The 17,793-nt window shown below is 43.1% G+C and overlaps 1 protein-coding gene across 2 annotated transcripts in view; it reads left to right on the top strand.

The window, feature by feature from the left end:
* The window catches only part of CDC27 (cell division cycle 27), a 41,022-nt gene that overhangs the window by 3,392 nt on the left and 19,837 nt on the right, over positions 1-17,793 (top strand). For both annotated transcript variants that reach the window (XM_073683118.1, XM_073683117.1), the window contains exons 2-11: positions 5,102-5,177; positions 8,245-8,392; positions 11,084-11,209; positions 11,750-11,847; positions 12,097-12,254; positions 13,790-14,001; positions 14,101-14,212; positions 14,309-14,424; positions 16,283-16,382; positions 16,627-16,834. In XM_073683118.1, coding sequence (XP_073539219.1) covers positions 5,102-5,177; positions 8,245-8,392; positions 11,084-11,209; positions 11,750-11,847; positions 12,097-12,254; positions 13,790-14,001; positions 14,101-14,212; positions 14,309-14,424; positions 16,283-16,382; positions 16,627-16,834 — 1,354 coding nt within the window. The remainder of the gene's footprint in view (positions 1-5,101; positions 5,178-8,244; positions 8,393-11,083; positions 11,210-11,749; positions 11,848-12,096; positions 12,255-13,789; positions 14,002-14,100; positions 14,213-14,308; positions 14,425-16,282; positions 16,383-16,626; positions 16,835-17,793) is intronic.

Genomic DNA, 17,793 nt, shown 5'->3' with positions numbered 1-17,793 from the left:
GACCGACTCCAACTCCTAAAATATATAGGAAATTGGGTACAGTAGTTCAATGAAGTTTGTGGGGAATATTTTTTCATAAGAATTTGGGAAAGTTATGAAATGTCCTATAAATGTCTGTCCCATTCCTGATCTAAGGCTATGTGCCCATGATGCAGAAATGCATATTTTTTACGCTTCTCCCTGGCAGGAAAAACGCATGCGGATTGTACATGCGTTTTTCCTGCCAGGTAGAAGCGTTTGTCAAGCGTTCTTCACATGCATTTCCGCATGCGGGTTGACAATCGCTTTTCCAAGCGATTTTAGCATCACTTGGAAAGTGCTTGACAACTTGGTCACACTAAATAAATCCATGCAAACGGCATGGATTTATATAGTGTGACCAAGTAATAGTTTTAAAAAAGAATAAGAATGATAAAAAATAAAGATTATACTTGCCTTCCGATAGCCCCCGGTCTCCTTCTCCGCTCCGTTCGGTCTCGCGGTGGTGTGAAGGACCTGCGATGACGTCATTGAGTCATGCGACCGCTGACGTCAGCGGTCGCGTGACCTGTCACATGACTCAATGGCGTCATGTCAGATCCTTCACACCACCGTGAGCCGCCCAACACACCGCATGCATTGCTGAGGAGACCGGGGGACATCAGAAGGTAAGTATAATCTTTTATTTTTTAGTTTAAATTCTTTTTTTACAGGTTCTATGGTACCCCGGTCTGGATTAGAGTCTCCTCTTCTCCAGACCTGGGTACCATCCGCACATTGAACCGTGTGATATCCGCATGTGTACATGTAGTGATGCGGATGTCACGCGGTCCAATGCAAGTCAATGGCGGCGATTACGCTGCGTGTCAGCAAAATGAATGGACATGCTGCGGATTGTTCCGCAATGGTAATCCGCAGCGGAAATTTCCGCAGCATGTGCACAGCACATACGGATTATCATTGGGGACCATGGGGCACGTATTACCAAGCGTTTTTGCTGCGGAAATTCCGCGGCAGAAACGCTTGAAAAAACGCATAATGGGCACACAGCCTAAGGCTGTGTGCCCACGTAGCGTTTTTCAAGCGTTTTTGATGCGGAATTTCCGCAGCGGAAACGCTTGTAAAACGCTTGGTAACCCGCACCCCATGGTCCCCAATGGGATTCCGCAAGTTCTATGCACATGCTGCGGATTTTTCCGCAGCGTTTATGCTGCGTTCAAAAATCCGCAGCATGTCAATTAATTTTGCGTTTCCGCAAGCAGAATTGCCTTTGTCCAATGCATAAAAAACGCAAGGCAATTCCGCATGTGGAAAACGCGCGAAAAATGCGCGATAAACGCGTGCGGAATTCCGCATGCGTTTTTCCGGGAGAGGACTTGCAGAAATGAAGCAGAAATTTTCTGCTTCATAAATGCAACGTGGGCACATAGCCTAAGGGTCTAGACTTTCAGCTGAGATGAATCTGTGCTACAGTAAATTTATCACTTAAACATGAGCCATGTATGAGGGAGTCGGTGTCATGGAAATTGAGGAGTGGGAGGTTTGGCTTACCGACTCCACAGCCCAGCTGGCACCTGTGAGGAATCTATAGATGGCGCCATGTTACTCAGTGACTTTTTTATGACTGGCGCCCTATTAGAAGGAGGTCTTATCTAAAGCTGGTGCCATGCACTAACTTGACCTCTAAGACTGGCGACTTATGGGAAGGGATAATCCACAGCTAGTGCAATGTTATGAGGTGGCTTGTACAACTGGGGCCTTGGTATAGTAAGGTGTAACTGTGGCTACCTCCATGTTAGGGGGTGGCTTCTATGGCTGGCGCCTAGTTACAGGGCTCTCACTGGTGCCTTGCAGCTAGGTCATGAAGGACCATTCAGCAGCTGATTATTGTCACAGGAGGAAGCAGTCTGCAACCAGCGCCATAATACGAGGTAGCTCCTGCTATTGGCACCTTGTTATGAGCACCGTAAAGCTTCTGTGGCCAATGTCCTTTGTGGGGGAATTTCTGTGGTGCTTATGGGCTGTTCTCTGTGACTTGCTCTCACTCAGACTGGCATTTTAAGAGCAGTGTGCAGTAATTTTGAGTGTAGACTTGGTGCTTTCTTGAGTAAGAGGGGCTGTTCTGCTCAGTGACTAGGGCAAAATTTATGGATCTTGGAAGAATGGGAGGTAAGAAAATGAGGGCGCAAAAATGTTTATGATACTGACTTTTTCTGCAAGGCCCATACAAATTAATGGGACAGCTGCAGAGATTTCAGCAAGAAATCGACTTCTCTCTTGAACCCCTACCCCTGGATCGCTGGGATCCCAGCAGGATGTTGGTGGCTTATAACGTCTTTCTAGTCGCTGCACTGCAGCTGCAGACAATCTTCAGTAATGATGGATTCTGCTAATGGCTCCGTGACTCATCAGCATTTACATTTCTGAATGCATTCTTGACATGGTCCCCATCAGATGAGAGTTTTCCTTTAAATCCAGTGTTATAGTGACCTTTCTTACATTATTGTGATGGTAATCTATGCATGGTTTTCCTAAAATTATGAGCAAACATGGCCCAAAATAAGTCTGGCCACAGGGACTACTTGGCTATTGCTATTTTTACTATTATCCTTTATGGCAGATGAGATGCAGAACTTGCCATTCACTAGTGTTAGCACTATGGCCAGTTTAGCATGCTAAAACCAAACCGGTGAAAGGTTTTCCTAAAATATACGTATATATATTTTACTTGATCCCTTGATGTTTTTGTAAGTTTGCCCACTGACAAAGACATGAGCAGTCTATAATTTTAACATTGAGAGAGAGAATATCCAAAAAAAAAAAAAATCCATTTTGCAGTGAGAAATAAGTATTTGATTCCTCTGGCAAACGACGCTTAATACTTGGTGGCAAAACCCTTGTTGGCAAGCACAGCAGTCAGACGTTTTTTGAAGTTGATGATGAGGGTTGCGCACATGTCAGGAGGAATTTGGGTCCACTCCTCTTTGTAGATCATCTCTAAATCATTCAGATTTTGAGGCTGTCGCTTGGCAACTCGGAGCTTCAACTCCCTCCACAAGTCTTCTATGGGATTAAGGTCTGGAGACTGGCTAGGCCACTCCATGACCTTAATGTGCTTCTTTTTGAGCCACTCCTTTGTTGCCTTGGCTGTATGTTTTGGGTCATTGTCTTGCTGGAAGACCCAGCCACGACCCATTTTTAATGTCCTGGCAGAGGGAAGGAGGTTGTCACTCAGGATTTTTTATGGTACATGGCTCCATCCATTCTCCCATTTGATGCGGTGAAGAAGTCCTGTGCCCTTAGCAGAGAAACACCCCCAAAACATAATGTTTCCACCTCCATGCTTGACAGTAGGGATTGTGTTCTTTGGGTCATAGGCAGCATTTGTCTTCCTCCAAACACGGCAAGTTGAGTTAATGCCAAAGAGCTCAATTTTTGTCTCCTCTGACCCCAGCACCTTCTCCCAATAACTCACAGAATCATCCAGGTGTTCATTGGCAAACTTCAGATGGGCCTGCACATGAGCCTTCTTGAGCAGGGGGACCTTGCGGGCACTGCAGGATTTTAAACCTTTAAGGCTTATTGTGTTACCAATGAATTTCTTGGTGACTGTGGTCCCAGCTGCCTTGAGATCATTAACAAGTTCCCCCTGTGTAGTTTTAGGCTAATCTCTCACCTTCTTCATGATCAAAGATACCCCATGAAGTGAGATTTTGCATGGTGCCCCAGATCAATGTCGATTGATAGTAGTTTTGTATTTCTTACTATTGCACCAACAGTTATCTCCTTCTCACCCAGCGTCTTACTTATGGTTTTGTTCCCATTCCAGCGTTGTGCAGGTCTATGATCTTGTCCCTTAGAAAAGCTCTTTGGTCTTGCCCATGTTGTAGAGGTTAGTCTGACTGATTAATTGAGTCTGTGGACAGGAGTCTTTTATACAGGTGACTATGTAAGACAGCTGTCTTTAATGCAGGTAATGAGTTGATTAGGAGCGTCTAACTGGTCTGTAGGAGCCAGAACTCATAATGGTTTGTAGGGGATCAAATACTTATTTCTCACTGCAAAATGCAAATAAATTTATCTAATGTATACAATGTGATTTTCTTTCTTTTTTTTTTAATGGATATTCTATCTCTCAATGTTAAAATTAACCTACCCTTAAAATTATAGACTGTTCATGTCTTTGTCAGTGGGCAAACTTAAAAAAGCAGCAAGGGATCAACTAATTATTTCCTTCACTGTATCTATATCTCTAGACCACCTGAGGTATTCTGTCCCCAAAGAAATTGACTCCAGCTCACCGTAAATGGCATCCTGAAGATGTTGAGAGCTCGTGGTTGCAAGGTGCGCAGTCACCTGAAACGCGTCGATGCTGTGTGTCATGTAACCTATACTGCTGGCTTTGTATGTCCTCTTTGAGCACTTTGTGAATAACGTATTCACGGTTCGTTGAGCTGGACTTTTCTACTTTGTGTATACTGTCACCAACCAAAAAATATACAACATTATTGTAACCGCCAAGCCATACAGAGCCGGAGCAGCTGCTAGCTATTTATTGGGTATGGATTTTCCATGTCATTGGTACATTGTTTATCTTTGCTCAAGCCGTGGGCCAGGACATTTAGCCATTCTTCACTAATGGTATCGTATTGTAAAAAGGATATGATGGCCTATGTGATCTGCAACAAGTTTATTCACATATGGCTGCTTTCACATTGCGCTTATCTTCACGTGCGTGGATCCCTTCGGGGCTTGTGTCCGAAGTCCTCCCTGCAAAGTAGGAATCGGATGTGTGCGTCGATGGAGCAATAGACTATAATGGTGCTGGCAGAGCAAACGTGCACTCTGCCGTGAATCATTTTCGGGTGTATACACCTACTGGAGGAGGACACTCTGTTGCAGTCCCCTCCGGTAGGCGTACATGCCCGAAAATGATGCACGGCATAGCGCACGCACCCATTTTGCGAGGGGTTTGGATGTAATCCCCGACAGAATGAACATGAAGATAAGCGCAATGTGAAAGCACCCTTACACAGCGGAACGTCTACAAGCCAGGTTTTGTGTATGACCTTTATTATGTCCAGATTTCTGATGTGTTCTGTTCTTCTTTCTGAACATCCAGGCTGCTATATGGCAAGCACTGAATCACTACGCATACCGAGATGCCGTGTTCCTGGCAGAAAGACTTTATGCAGAAGGTATGAGCTGCCCTCTCCATACACCGTGCTAGTACATGTGTATTCATTCCTGAATGTTTGACTCTGACATCGCCCTATGTCTGCTTATTCAGGGTGTTATGTAGTTGGAGGCGCTACAGTGTAGTCATGCACATTTGGAATCTAATACTAGAAATCAGATCGTTGTACCAAGATTGCAGCTTATCGCCTATCCACAGGAAAAGTGATGAGCTGCCGATTGCTGGGGGTCCCTCTCATCATGGGAAAGGGGTGTCTAGTCTACCATGTAAAAGTAGCTGCAGTCAGGCATGCAGAGTGCTGTTCAGTCTATGGACTAACCTATCCAGTCAGTCTGATTCACTTTTAGTACAGCAGGAGTATCCACAGGGAACCCTGTAAAGCCAATTTCACACATCATTTTTTTATTTATTTTTTTTTCATATGTGAAAAATTGATTTTAATCAGTTTTGTTCAATTTTAATCAGTTCTCGTAAGCAAAAAGAAGAGAAAATTGATGGAGATTTCTCTAGCTTCTTTTTTTTTCCCCATATGAGTTTTATGTGTTGCTAGAATCAAAAACGGACGTGTTACCAGCCCCATATACTATAACTGTTAAATATTATATCTGTGAAAAACAAAGAGAGAACATGTATGAGGAAATCGTGTGAAGGAGGGTTAAGGTTTCATACAGGTGAATTAAAAGAAAGTAATATTTTTTTCATCAGGGTTTGGTCACTGTGCCGTTTTTACCATCAGTGTTTCTCATGCTTAAAAAAGGGGGAAAAAAATCTGCAAAGCTTCTTCTACGCATTACAGTGTGAAATCAGTCCGCACACCGGTGACATTTGTGCTGTTTGATTTTCATAGATCCATAGACTTCTATGGTTAATTTTGATCCATGAATCTAATTAATTTTAAAAAAAAATATGGACGGATTTTTTAATTTTTTTTTTATTTTTGCTGGACCGCAAAAAAAAAAAGAAAACTGCCCTACAGAATATGAAGAATTCAGCAAAATCCATGTTGGTCACGCGGTGTTGATGTGGGGATGTGCTGGAGTCAGGCGCTCCTGAGTCATGAAGAGGCGCACGCCTCGTGAATCTGGAGAGTCTGACCAGTGGCGTACGCTATGGCAGTAGTTTTCACAGTGGGAACGCTACAGCTCGTCCTCAGTTAGACGAGTTGGGGTGTCCTGCCCCAGCTCCACCTATTTCGACAGAGCTGAGAGAAACTTACGCGAAGACGCCAAAACCACAAATTTTATGTGCAACTCCGAGTTTAGCCTAAATTTTGGGACTTGTCGACGCTTTATGCCAGAATTCTACCGTGAAAGCTTCGATGAACCGGGCCCTAAGTGTAAAACAACTCCATGTAAAACACCACAGATCACATGTATGAATAATGGACATCTGAATGAGACCTGCGAGGTATCACAACACCTCAATCCTCCTTTATGTTGAGGATATGCGTCCAAAACTTCATCCACAGCAATGTCCAATTGCGCCACGATTGTTTTACATTCATTGGGTGGAGATTCAGCCTCGCAGTCATTTAGTGTGTAGTCTAAAGGTTTTATTCATTTTGGACAATCCATTTCCAGCTGCGGTTTCCCAAAATGATGATTTACTTGGACCCCACTGCATCAGTTGTTATCAGAGGTTGCATGTAAGGCCACGGCTCCACTATCAGTATTCGGTCAGTATTTTTTCTCAGGAGTGGGTGATAAATGCAGAATTGATGCACTTGTTTCGATTATACCTTTAGGCTGTGTGCCCACTATGCGTTTTTTAAGCGTTTCTGCAGGGACAATTCCGCCACAGAAACACTTAAAAAACGCTTGGTAGAAGGTCTGCCATGTTCCCCAATGATAATCCGCATGTGCTGTGCACATGCTGCGGAGATTTCCGCTTCGGATCATCATTGTGGAAAAATCCGCAGTACTACCAATTATTTTGCGGAATCGTGGCGTTTTCGCCACCATTGACTTGCATTGAATCCCATAATATCCGCATTACTACATGTGCACATGCGGATGTCATGCGGTTCTATGTGCACATGGTACCCGGGTTTGGAGAAGAGGAGACTCTCCTCTGGACCCAGGTACCATAGAACCTGTAAAAAAAAAAAAAAAAAAGAGAAGAATTAAAATAAAAAACATACATTATACTTACCTTCTGATGGCCCCTGGTGTCTTCATCCGATGCGTTCTGGCATGCCGGCAGCTCGCGATGGTTTGAAAGGACCTGCCATGAAGTCATTTAGTCATGTGATGGGTCATGCGACCGCTGTCGTCGGCAGTCGCGTGACCCTTCACATGACTAAATGACATCATGGAAGCTCCTTTCACACCACCGCGAGCCGCCGAAGACACTGGACGCTAGACAGGACGCAGCAGAGAAAAGACTGCGGGCCATCAGAAGGTAAGTATAATGTGTTTTTTTGTTGTTTTTTTTTTTTGTTTCGTTTTTGTTTTTTTACCATTTTTAATCTTTTTGGTCACACTATATAAATCCATGCCGTTTGCATGGATTTATATAGTGTGACCAAGTTGTCAAGCACTTTCCAAATGATGCTAAAATCGCTTGGAAAGCGCTTGTCAATCCGCATGCAGAAATGCAAGTGAAGAACGCTTCACATCCGCATGTCCCTGGCAGGAAAAAAAGCATGTACAATAAGCATGTACAATAAGCATGCGTTTTTTTCTGCCAGGGAGATGCAGAAATGCTCAGGATAAATCCGGAGCATTTCTGCATCGTGGGCACTTAGCCTTTCTCTGATTGTTCCTCACCTGGTTTTGGCTCCCACTCCTAAGAAAAAATACTGACCGAATACTGATAGTGGCCTAATTATATTGTCTGCAGGCCCTCTCCCTTCACTAGACTGTGCTGGTATCTGTAAATAGATGCCAGCGTGTTTAGGGGAGAGGTAAAGCCAAAACCAAGGGTAAAAAGGAAGTGAGCACCCTGCCAGTTGGGCTACTATAATGAACCGGTTAAATGGATCTATATTGTATGTTGTCCTCTTTGACCCAGATGCTTGTGTACAGACATGGATTCAGTTCCTGACTTGAGCGTTGTCTTTCCTGCAGTGCATTCAGAAGAGGCATTATTTCTCCTAGCCACATGTTATTACCGCTCAGGAAAAGCGTATAAGGCTTACCGGCTTCTGAAAACCCACAGCTGTGCCACCCCACAATGTAAATACCTTCTCGCAAAATGCTGCGTGGACCTTAGCAAGTGAGTGCTCTTCTATGGTTCTTCTTCTCACAACCTTCCATAGACCTTATTTTACAAATCCAATATATTCAAAGGAGCCTAAACTTTAAAAATAGAGGTAAAGTGTTAATAAGTAAATTATTTAAAATAATGGAAGAAATAAATTAAAAATATAGTTTTCCAAGGTGGGGTCACATGCCTGTGGCCTAAAAGCTCTGCACTGATAGAAAGACCTAGACCCTAGCTTATAGATATCCATATTCACTAAATAATTTAGGGCTTAATTGTCTTCTATAATCACCACAGAAACCAGGATCAGGGCTTATGGCAGCCACAAAAGATCTGATAATGCATGGTGAGATGGCTATATAAATTGTGTGGTCATCTTAAAGGGGTTGTCCACTACTAGGCCAACCCCTTCTCATTCTGACTTGTTTTCCTCCATGAAAATAAAAACCTTTACTCACCTGGCGTCACTGTCCCAACCCCTTTTAAAGTGAATTTGCAAAAAGAGGCCTTTTCACCAAAATTTTCAAGTTGATCTGGACACACGATGTAATACTGGCTGCTGAGTGGAATAAAACATTTTTTGTTTTTTTTTCCACCTCTTGTGGAGCTATTATGGGGAGTTATCAGATGGTTTTCACTGGAGGCGTGTACATATGAACCAATCATAAGCAGGCAGCAACACTCAAAGGAAAGACTATGCCCACCCTTATCGCTTAGAGAATTTTGTTGGCCTCGGGCGAAAGATTCTCAGTGGGCCCCTTTAACATATACCACGATTCATGATGCACAGATACTGCAGAGAAATATATATATAGCACAATGCCAAAGATTTCACTTCTTACATTACATGAGTGATATCTAATGTAAATTCTACAATAGCTCAGAAACCGGCGAGTCCTCGCAGCGCACAGTGCAGACTGGACAGTATAGTCCTCCATACAGTATAATGGCCACCACATAGTCCCCCATACAGTATAATGGCCACCACATAGTCCCCCATACAGTATAATGGCCACCACATAGTCCCCCATACAGTATAATGGCCACCACATAGTCCCCCATACAGTATAATGGCCACCACATAGTCCCCCATACAGTATAATGGCCACCACATAGTCCCCCATACAGTATAATGGCCACCACATAGTCCCCCATACAGTATAATGGCCACCACATAGTCCCCCATACAGTATAATGGCCACCACATAGTCCCCCATACAGTATAATGGCCACCACATAGTCCCCCATACAGTATAATGGCCACCACATAGTCCCCCATACAGAATATTGGACCCCATGTAATGCCCCATAGAGAATGGGTCCCATACATAAAAAATAATGAAATACTTACCTCTCCTCGTTCCCCGCTTGCCGCAGGTCCTGTCTCTTCAGCATCTTCTGGCTCTGTGCACTGCTCTGTACAGAGGGCGCACTGTAGTGACGTCATTGTGCCCTCTGTCCTGAGACTTCACAGAGTCAGAAGATGCAGAAGAGACCGGACCTGCGGGGAACGGAGAGAGGTAAGTATTTCAAATAGTTTAAAGAACTGGTGGGGGGGAACTAGTGCCCGCGCTGGCATTGTGCCCCCCTGACTCACGGGCGCCATAGCGTGCTGGTGTCCCTGCCGGCGAGTGAGTCGTCGTCGTCCACCCCACCTGCTCCCCCATGCTCAGGGCCCCGGCACTTGCCCGGCTGCTGATGCTGGCCCTGGGGGCAACACAGCTGAGTTTAGCTGTGACAAATTACGAACCCTTCTATCAGCTCTTTTTCACGATCACCTCTGGTGTACTGCACCTCCCCCCACACAGCCTGCCCAGAGATGTCCGTAATCACTCTTATGTCTGCTGTGCTCAAACAAGCTCTACTCGCTCTGCTATGAGATCAAGGCTGTCATTATGTCTCTCACAGGAGTAACTTGCCTGTTCTGGACAAGTCCTTTTGTGAGATGACACCCTTCTCTGATTTCACTGTAGAGCGATTACAAGTTGAGCACAACAGGCATAAGTGTGACTCTGATACATTTCTGCACAGGCAGTGGGGTGGGAGGTGCAGTACAGCAGAGGTGACTGTGCTATAAGAGGAGGAGCGCAGATGGATTTGTAATGTGACACAGCTAAACTCTGCCGCACAGTCTCTCCCTCCACACTGACTCATGGACCAGGAGATAAGGGCTGTATATTACATCTCACACACTGAGAAACCTGCTCTAAACTGTGGTGGGGGCGTGTTCTAGAAGTACACACCCCAGTGAAATCTGATAACACCCTCTTGGACTTAACAAAAATTAACTCATTAGAGGCCAAATACTTTGACTGTTAATATCTCTGCAATGGAAAGGCTAAATTAAAATAAGTTTTATTCTACGCTGCAGATATTGTGTTAAGCCCCCTCAAGCCCCGCACTTTTCTCAGCTATGTCAACCTTTCCAGTAGTGTTTCTTTTGAGGTCTGGATGTTCTATGGAGATCGACAAAGAAACGACCTGTCCTGAAGGTGGCCATACACTTTACATACTTGATACCCAAACCGTCGTTCAGCTGATAGCTATTTTTCCCAATCCCCTCATACACATGCACAGTACACTTGCCTTCACTAAGTACACATGTTCTCAAGCTGCTGTCGGACACCTTTTTAATATCCGGCCCTTTCTCTGTATTCCAGGCTTATTATTAAAGGTCTGGTGTAATTTCTTCTTCCCTTGTAGACTGGCTGAGGGGGAGCAGATCCTGTCTGGTGGAGTCCTGAATAAGCAAAAGAGCCAGGAGGAGATAGTTACAGAGTTTGGAGACTCTGCCTGCTTTACACTGTCGCTGCTCGGCCATGTATATTGGTAAGCTGGTTCTCCTGTCATGGCTCTAAATTGTACTGCAGAACAAAATGCCTAGGTTGTATGCATCAATTAAGTGTTTAAGTAGCCAGAGAGTGCCCCAATATGTCACTTTTGGGGACCATTTATTTCCTTCACATTATACAATGTCTCCTTTCAGTCTGAATGTAAACTGTAGACATTGGCGATGATGGCTGACAGCCCACTTTGAGGTGTGTTCAAACGTAGGAAATTTGTTGCAAAAGTTTCAGCAAATGAAAATCGACTTACTTCAATCATCGAGGTGGGGTAGTAATGGCGGCAAGCACATGGACTTCTTCCAGCACTGTGCTGCATGTGAACTCCTCCATTATAGAGACCGTTTCTGTAGGTATTTAATGGAAGTATGTTTGGTTTTTTTTTTTCTTGGGTTCCAAGTATGGAATGGCGCCCATGTGGACAACCAACATGAAGATGCATGTATTAAGAAGTCAGATTTACAATGTGTTTAGTAGAGGAGTATCTGCAGTATTTAATTCTATTGTGTCTCTGATCTCTTTACAGCAAAACCGATCGTTTGGCCAAAGGATCCGAATGTTACCAAAAGAGCCTTAGTCTAAATCCTTTCCTGTGGTCCCCTTTTGAAGCGTTATGTGAAATAGGTAGGCATTGTGAAGAGGTCCTCCCTCCTCGTCTGTATCACAGTTGTAGATTGCTGCCTACTTTCTAGGTCGCTATGCCGAATAAATATTTACAGGTGTTGTCGGTCTAGACAACTTTTACAATTCTTATTATTGGCATCTCTAGTTTTTCTATTCATGGTCAGTCTTAGAGCATCCTTTTTTTTTTCTTTTTTTTTTTCCTTTTTTTTTTTTTCTTTTCCACCCCCATGTCTTCGATGTGTACTCTAGGTGAAAAGCCAGACCCTGAGCAGACCTTCAAACTGACCTCCCTCCAGAACTTTAGTAGCTGCCTGCCGAACACTTGCACATTAATGGTAAACAACCACAACATTATATCCCACAGGCAAGCGGACACAGTATTAATGGAGACGCCTCAAGACACTATAGTAAGTATTAAACCAAAAATGCTCACCTACAGCTATGTACTGATGGATTAGATCGTGTTTGTTTGTTTTGTTTCAGGTGGTCAAAAAACTGCGTTTTTCAAACCGAAATCGCTTATTCTTTTCCTGAAGCAGGTTTAAAAAAGTGAAGCATTTTTTGCAACCTTTCAGTGGACTTTGCCTAGTTTGGAGCAGATTCCATCAGGCGTGACATGCACTTCACCCCCCATCCCACCCATCAGGCATTCTTCAAAACCTGATGTGGGAAGGGGGGGGCAAACAGAAAACTTTTCATACGAACAGCAGAGAGGATTAATAATGAAATGAATAAAAAGAGCTTAACACTTGAAAGACTATGTGCGCCATTCATCAAGACCGCTGTTATTCACGTCAGGCTTGATGAGGAGGTGCGCTGAAGTCAGGCATATGTCTGTTCATGTGCGTCTCAACACAAATCCTACTCCAGTCCCTGCTGGAGTAAGATTTGTGGTGTAGCGAACTCCACCACTTGAAAAGCTGTTGTCGCCAAACATACTGTTACTTAAGCCATTTTTGTGGCGTTTTATTTATTTTTAGTTTGGATCTGCTTAAAGAAAACCTGTCTGTACATGGCATTAAAAGGCTTCCATATGCATGAACGTTAAATATGGTATAATTGCAAGTTGAGCTAATGCTCTAGTGTACTCTGTTTTCAAGCTCTGTTTGCTGTCCGTGAATAAGAAACCTGCTCATTTCCTTTTAGAGACTCAAAACCTGTTGAGAAATAAGTACAACTGTGTCCAATCTAGGCAATCCTCAGTAAGCCACTGTAATATATTGTATATATTAGCAGGGAGGAAAGAGCTTTATACTGCTGATGTATTTAGTTGTGGATTGTCCAGACTGGATGTTTTTGTGATTAAAGGGGTTATTGCTAGAGATGAAAATGATCCCCTATCCATAACTTACTGATTTCTGGAGGTCCAACTGCTTGGACCCACAAACATCCCATGAATGGGGCTCTTGATCCAAAGTACAAGAGCCCTGCAGGGCCCTGTCTCGAATAGATGGTTGGTGCGCATGCTCAACCACCACTCCCATTCATTGCCTGTGGAGCTGCAGATGGCAGGCATGGACTGTTCTCCACTATTTCCCTATGTGACCATGAATAGAGGAGAGGTTGAGCATATACACCTCCCCTGCATTAAAGATTGACCTTTGCAGAGCCTCGTTCTTAGGTTTCAGAACCCCATTCTCGGGGTCGCTGGGGATTCCAGGGAATACTTTTTTTTTAATTTTTTTGCTTTTAGCCTCTGAGTGTGAAAAAAAGAATGTTTCTATTGACTCATGGCAAATAGAGATCGTCCTCAGGACGATAATACAATGGCAAATGGACAGGGGATACGGGCCCTTTCTTGCAATATACATATAGAGCGACAATACCAGAGAATCTTGACAGCGTGCAGTGTGTGCGCTGTAAGAATTCAGAAGTCTGCAGTCACATAGAGTGGACTGGACGACCTTTTTAACTAATTGCCCATATTTCTGTCTCTTTAAAGGAACTTAATAGATTAAATCTGGAATCCTCCAATATAAAATACTCCTTAAACTCGGACTCCTCGATGTCCTACATAGACCCTTCAGTTATCTCCCCAGACTCATTACCTTTGGGGACAGGTTCCTCTATCTTGATGAAACAGGCTCAGAACAAACCAAAGACTGGGCGCAGCCTGTTAGGGGGGCCAACAGCTTTGAGCCCGCTCACACCCAGGTAAAGTCGTTTTTTTTTTTTTTTGTTTGTTTTTTCTTGCTTTCACCTATAGTGTTTTCCGTACTACCTGCTGACTTTATAACTCTATTACCTTGCCAGTTTTGGAATTTTACCACTAGAAACCCCTAGCCCAGGTGATGGGTCATACTTACAAACGTATAATTCCTCCTGCGTCCTTGATGTGCCATCTTCTGGAACTTCTGCTAAAAAGGTCTGTATTGCATCTAAATATAAATGACCCCCTAATATGTAATTCTTGCTCCTTTGGTTTAATACTTATTCCTACTTTACTATTGTTTCCTTGCAGTCTGTTGCCAGAATCAGCCAAGTAGGAACAAAGTCAGTGTTCTCACAGAGTGGCAACAGCCGGGACATGACCCCTGTGCTTCTCGTACAGACTCAGGGTTCTGGGCCCCAAACTAGGTATGATTATTGATAACCTCAGCAGAGAAAATGTAAGCTTTTCCTTATTTTTATTCTCTGTTTGATTCATAGTAAAACACTGGAGGCAAGGTTGCTGGAGGGTCTGGAGATCCCCTGTAGTCCAGGCTGCTACTGAAGCTTATGCTGACTATTACATTATTGCTGGAAAGTCCAATATGACTCTGCTGGACAGTTGTCATGGCCAGCACCAGCTTCAGCTGTGGCAAGGTGGCACCATGGATATTTTTTTCAAATTGCATTGTCCAGAAAAGTAGAACATATTTCGGAAATTTTGCAATATGTGTTTTTAATATAAAACAAAATTTCATTGGGGGACTGAAGAAAACCAAATGGTGTAGGTGTTGACTCTAAAAACAAAATTCTCTCCTTTTATGCAGGCTATTTTTGCATTTGGACACTGAGATAATCTGTTTCACCTTGGTGTCAGTGGAGGAGGGCACAGATCTAGTATTGGGGCTCTCTGTCCTTGCTGCTAGACACGGGATGAAACCAAGGTTTTACTTTTTGGCCATAATTTTAAGCTATGTTTGTCGCAAAGCCAACACTGCATATCATCAAAAGAATATCATACCCACAGTGAAGTATGGTGGAGACGTGCTTTGGGGCTTTAGTCCAGATGGAGGGAAACATGAAGAGTAGAATATCAATCAATTCTGTAAAAAAAAAAAACCCTTGACACCTCTGCTAAAAAGCTGAAAATTACAAGAAATTTCACCTTTCAGCAAAACGACCCTAAAGACACCTCCAAATCAACTCCGACCCAAATCTAATTGAAAATTTGTGGGTTGACCTGAAGAGGGCGCTATACACAGGCGATGCCCTCACAATCTGACTGATTTGCCTCATTAAGGAAGAGAGGGCAAAGATTGCCAATCCTAGATGTGCCATGCTGATTCGTACTTTTCTGCCTGTGAGCGGCGCAATCGGTGGCCGCTCACAGCATCACATGACCCCCGGCTGCGACCGGTTCTGACATCCGCTGACGTCACGTCAAGTTGCGGCTGCAGCAGGGGGTACTCACTTCTGCTTTCCATGGTGGATGCTGGGTTGTGGACGGGATTACCCAGCATGTCACACCCAGCACCCACTGCGCACTCTCCCTCTCCTCATTCACTGGGAAAGCGCGCGGTGGATGCTGGGTGTGACGCACGGGGTAACCCCGTCCACAACCCAGCAGCCACCACGGGGAGCACGTCACTGATGTCACGCCTCACTTGACGTGACATCAGTGACAGGTCACGTGATGCCTCTGAGCGGCCACTGATGGCACCGCAGAAAAGGCAAGGTATTTACAAAAACACTTCTGGGCCCCGGGGGGTACATTGGGGGGTTCATATAAAGTAGTTGACACAACTTCTTTAAGGGGGTGTATATTTATGCTTCCACATTGTCTAGTTCTTTATTTTTGTTTTTCCACCCGAAAATATTTTAATTTTTGTTCTATTGAACTGTAAAGATTATGGGTGACATTTAAAGGTGGAAAACATTCTGAAATTATTCTTCTTGGTATTTTTTTTTTCTACATGACAAAGACCTGTAATTTTAAAAACTGGTGTATAAACTTTTTGGTGTGTGTGTGTGTAAACAATCTCACATTATGACAAGTCTACGCACCCTTTTTAAAATGAGACCAAGGTTGAACTTTTTTGGCCGTAATTTTATATAATAAATTACAGTGTATTGGTTCTCTTCCTTCGTGTTGTTAAACCCTTATTATTTTTCTTCTCCTGCTGCAGAGACATGAACAGCTTAACTTTTTACCTAGTTTCATTAGTGCCTAACAGTACACTGAAGCTTTTTGTAATAACTGTGTGTAATGGTTTGTGTTTTTATATAGCACTACACCTCAGGTACTGAGCCCGACTATAGCCGCCCCTCCTAATGCATTACCACGTCGTAGTTCTCGCCTTTTCACCAGCGACAGCTCCACCACCAAGGTACTATTATGCATCAGTTCATCTTAAATGTATACTGTTTAAGGAGAACCTGACCCTATTTCCCACTGAGAGAGATCCCTTTAACTAAGGATATCTTAGGGGTCCTGCGTTCCTCCTAATCTACTGGTGTCTCTACTGGTGACTGACTCCATTGAGTCTTAGTTGGGTTTGTCTAAAATATAAAGAGAATGAAATGTTATAACTGCCTGATTTTTATTATTTTTTTTCTTTGTTTTGTTTACAGGAAAACAGTAAAAAGTTAAAAATGAAATTTCCACCCAAAATCCCTAACCGTAAAACCAAAAGCAAAACCAATAAAGGTGGCGTTACACAAGCCAACATGAACGAGAGTTTGGAAATTAGCAAGCTTGATTCTTCAATCATCTCTGAGGGCAAAATCTCCAGTGTAGGTCCTCAAATCCAAGCACTGACAATACAAAGGGCTGCAGCGGGTGAGCAGTGTTTTTGCACCCAGTTGGCGTTTCGTGGTAATTGTGCTGTAGGGGCAGAAAATCCATTCTAGACCATAATGTTGTGTGGAATAATATAATTGGAGGGAGATTTGTGGGGCTGTAATAAACATTTCAAACTTTTAGATGTAAAAAGCATGGCTTGTCATGTGGAGTTTTAACCCCATTCACACTCAGTCATTTTTATTTCCATCATGGAACTGGCTCAGAGGCTGAGTTTGTGCCACACAAGGCAGGTGCCAGCTGTTATACAGCCAGCCCCTGCCTATAACTGCAGCAACCTGAGCAAGCTACAGTTGCGGCTGTCTAACCACATAATTGCTGTTGTCAATCATGGTGCTTCTGCGACGTATTACAGTATATGGTACAATCTGTCAAATGATCAGATTCAGGTCAGGACTAGAAAAATAAGGTGAAAAGGTAAAAAAAAGAAAAAAACATATTTGGCGTCACTGCATCTATAAAAGTTGGCTCTATCCCAGTATAAAAATATTTAACCCATAAGATAAAAGCTGTAAAGGAGAAAAAAAGCACTGAGACTCCAGAATTGCAACTACCCCCTATGACAATGCAAAAATTATCAAAACATTGCATGTTCTCCCAAATGTTAACAATAAAAACTTTTTATCGGCATTCAAAAAAAACACAAGCTGTCATACAGGTTCAGTAACAGAAAAAATATTAATATATATTATAGAATTTTTTTATTCATTTTTGTTACAAAGCACGTCGTTTTGTTTGTATTTTTTTTACCACTATATATAAAAAAAAAAAAAAAAAAAAAACATACAAGTTTGGTATTGCTATAATCACACTGACCTGATTATTTTTACCACATAATGAATACATTATACATTAATAATGAATTCTCTCCCCCCAAAAAAAAAAAATGACTGAAAGTGTATCACAAAAACGAAAATTGGCTGAATCCTTAATGGGTT

This window comes from Phyllobates terribilis, unplaced genomic scaffold, assembly GCF_046119375.1.
Source record: "Phyllobates terribilis strain yellow unplaced genomic scaffold, ASM4611937v1 Scaffold_5__5_contigs__length_657084704, whole genome shotgun sequence".
Classification (NCBI taxonomy): Eukaryota; Metazoa; Chordata; class Amphibia; order Anura; family Dendrobatidae; genus Phyllobates; species Phyllobates terribilis.
The sequence above is the reverse complement of the archived record's forward strand: the minus strand, read 5'-3'. Positions and strand labels throughout refer to the sequence as shown.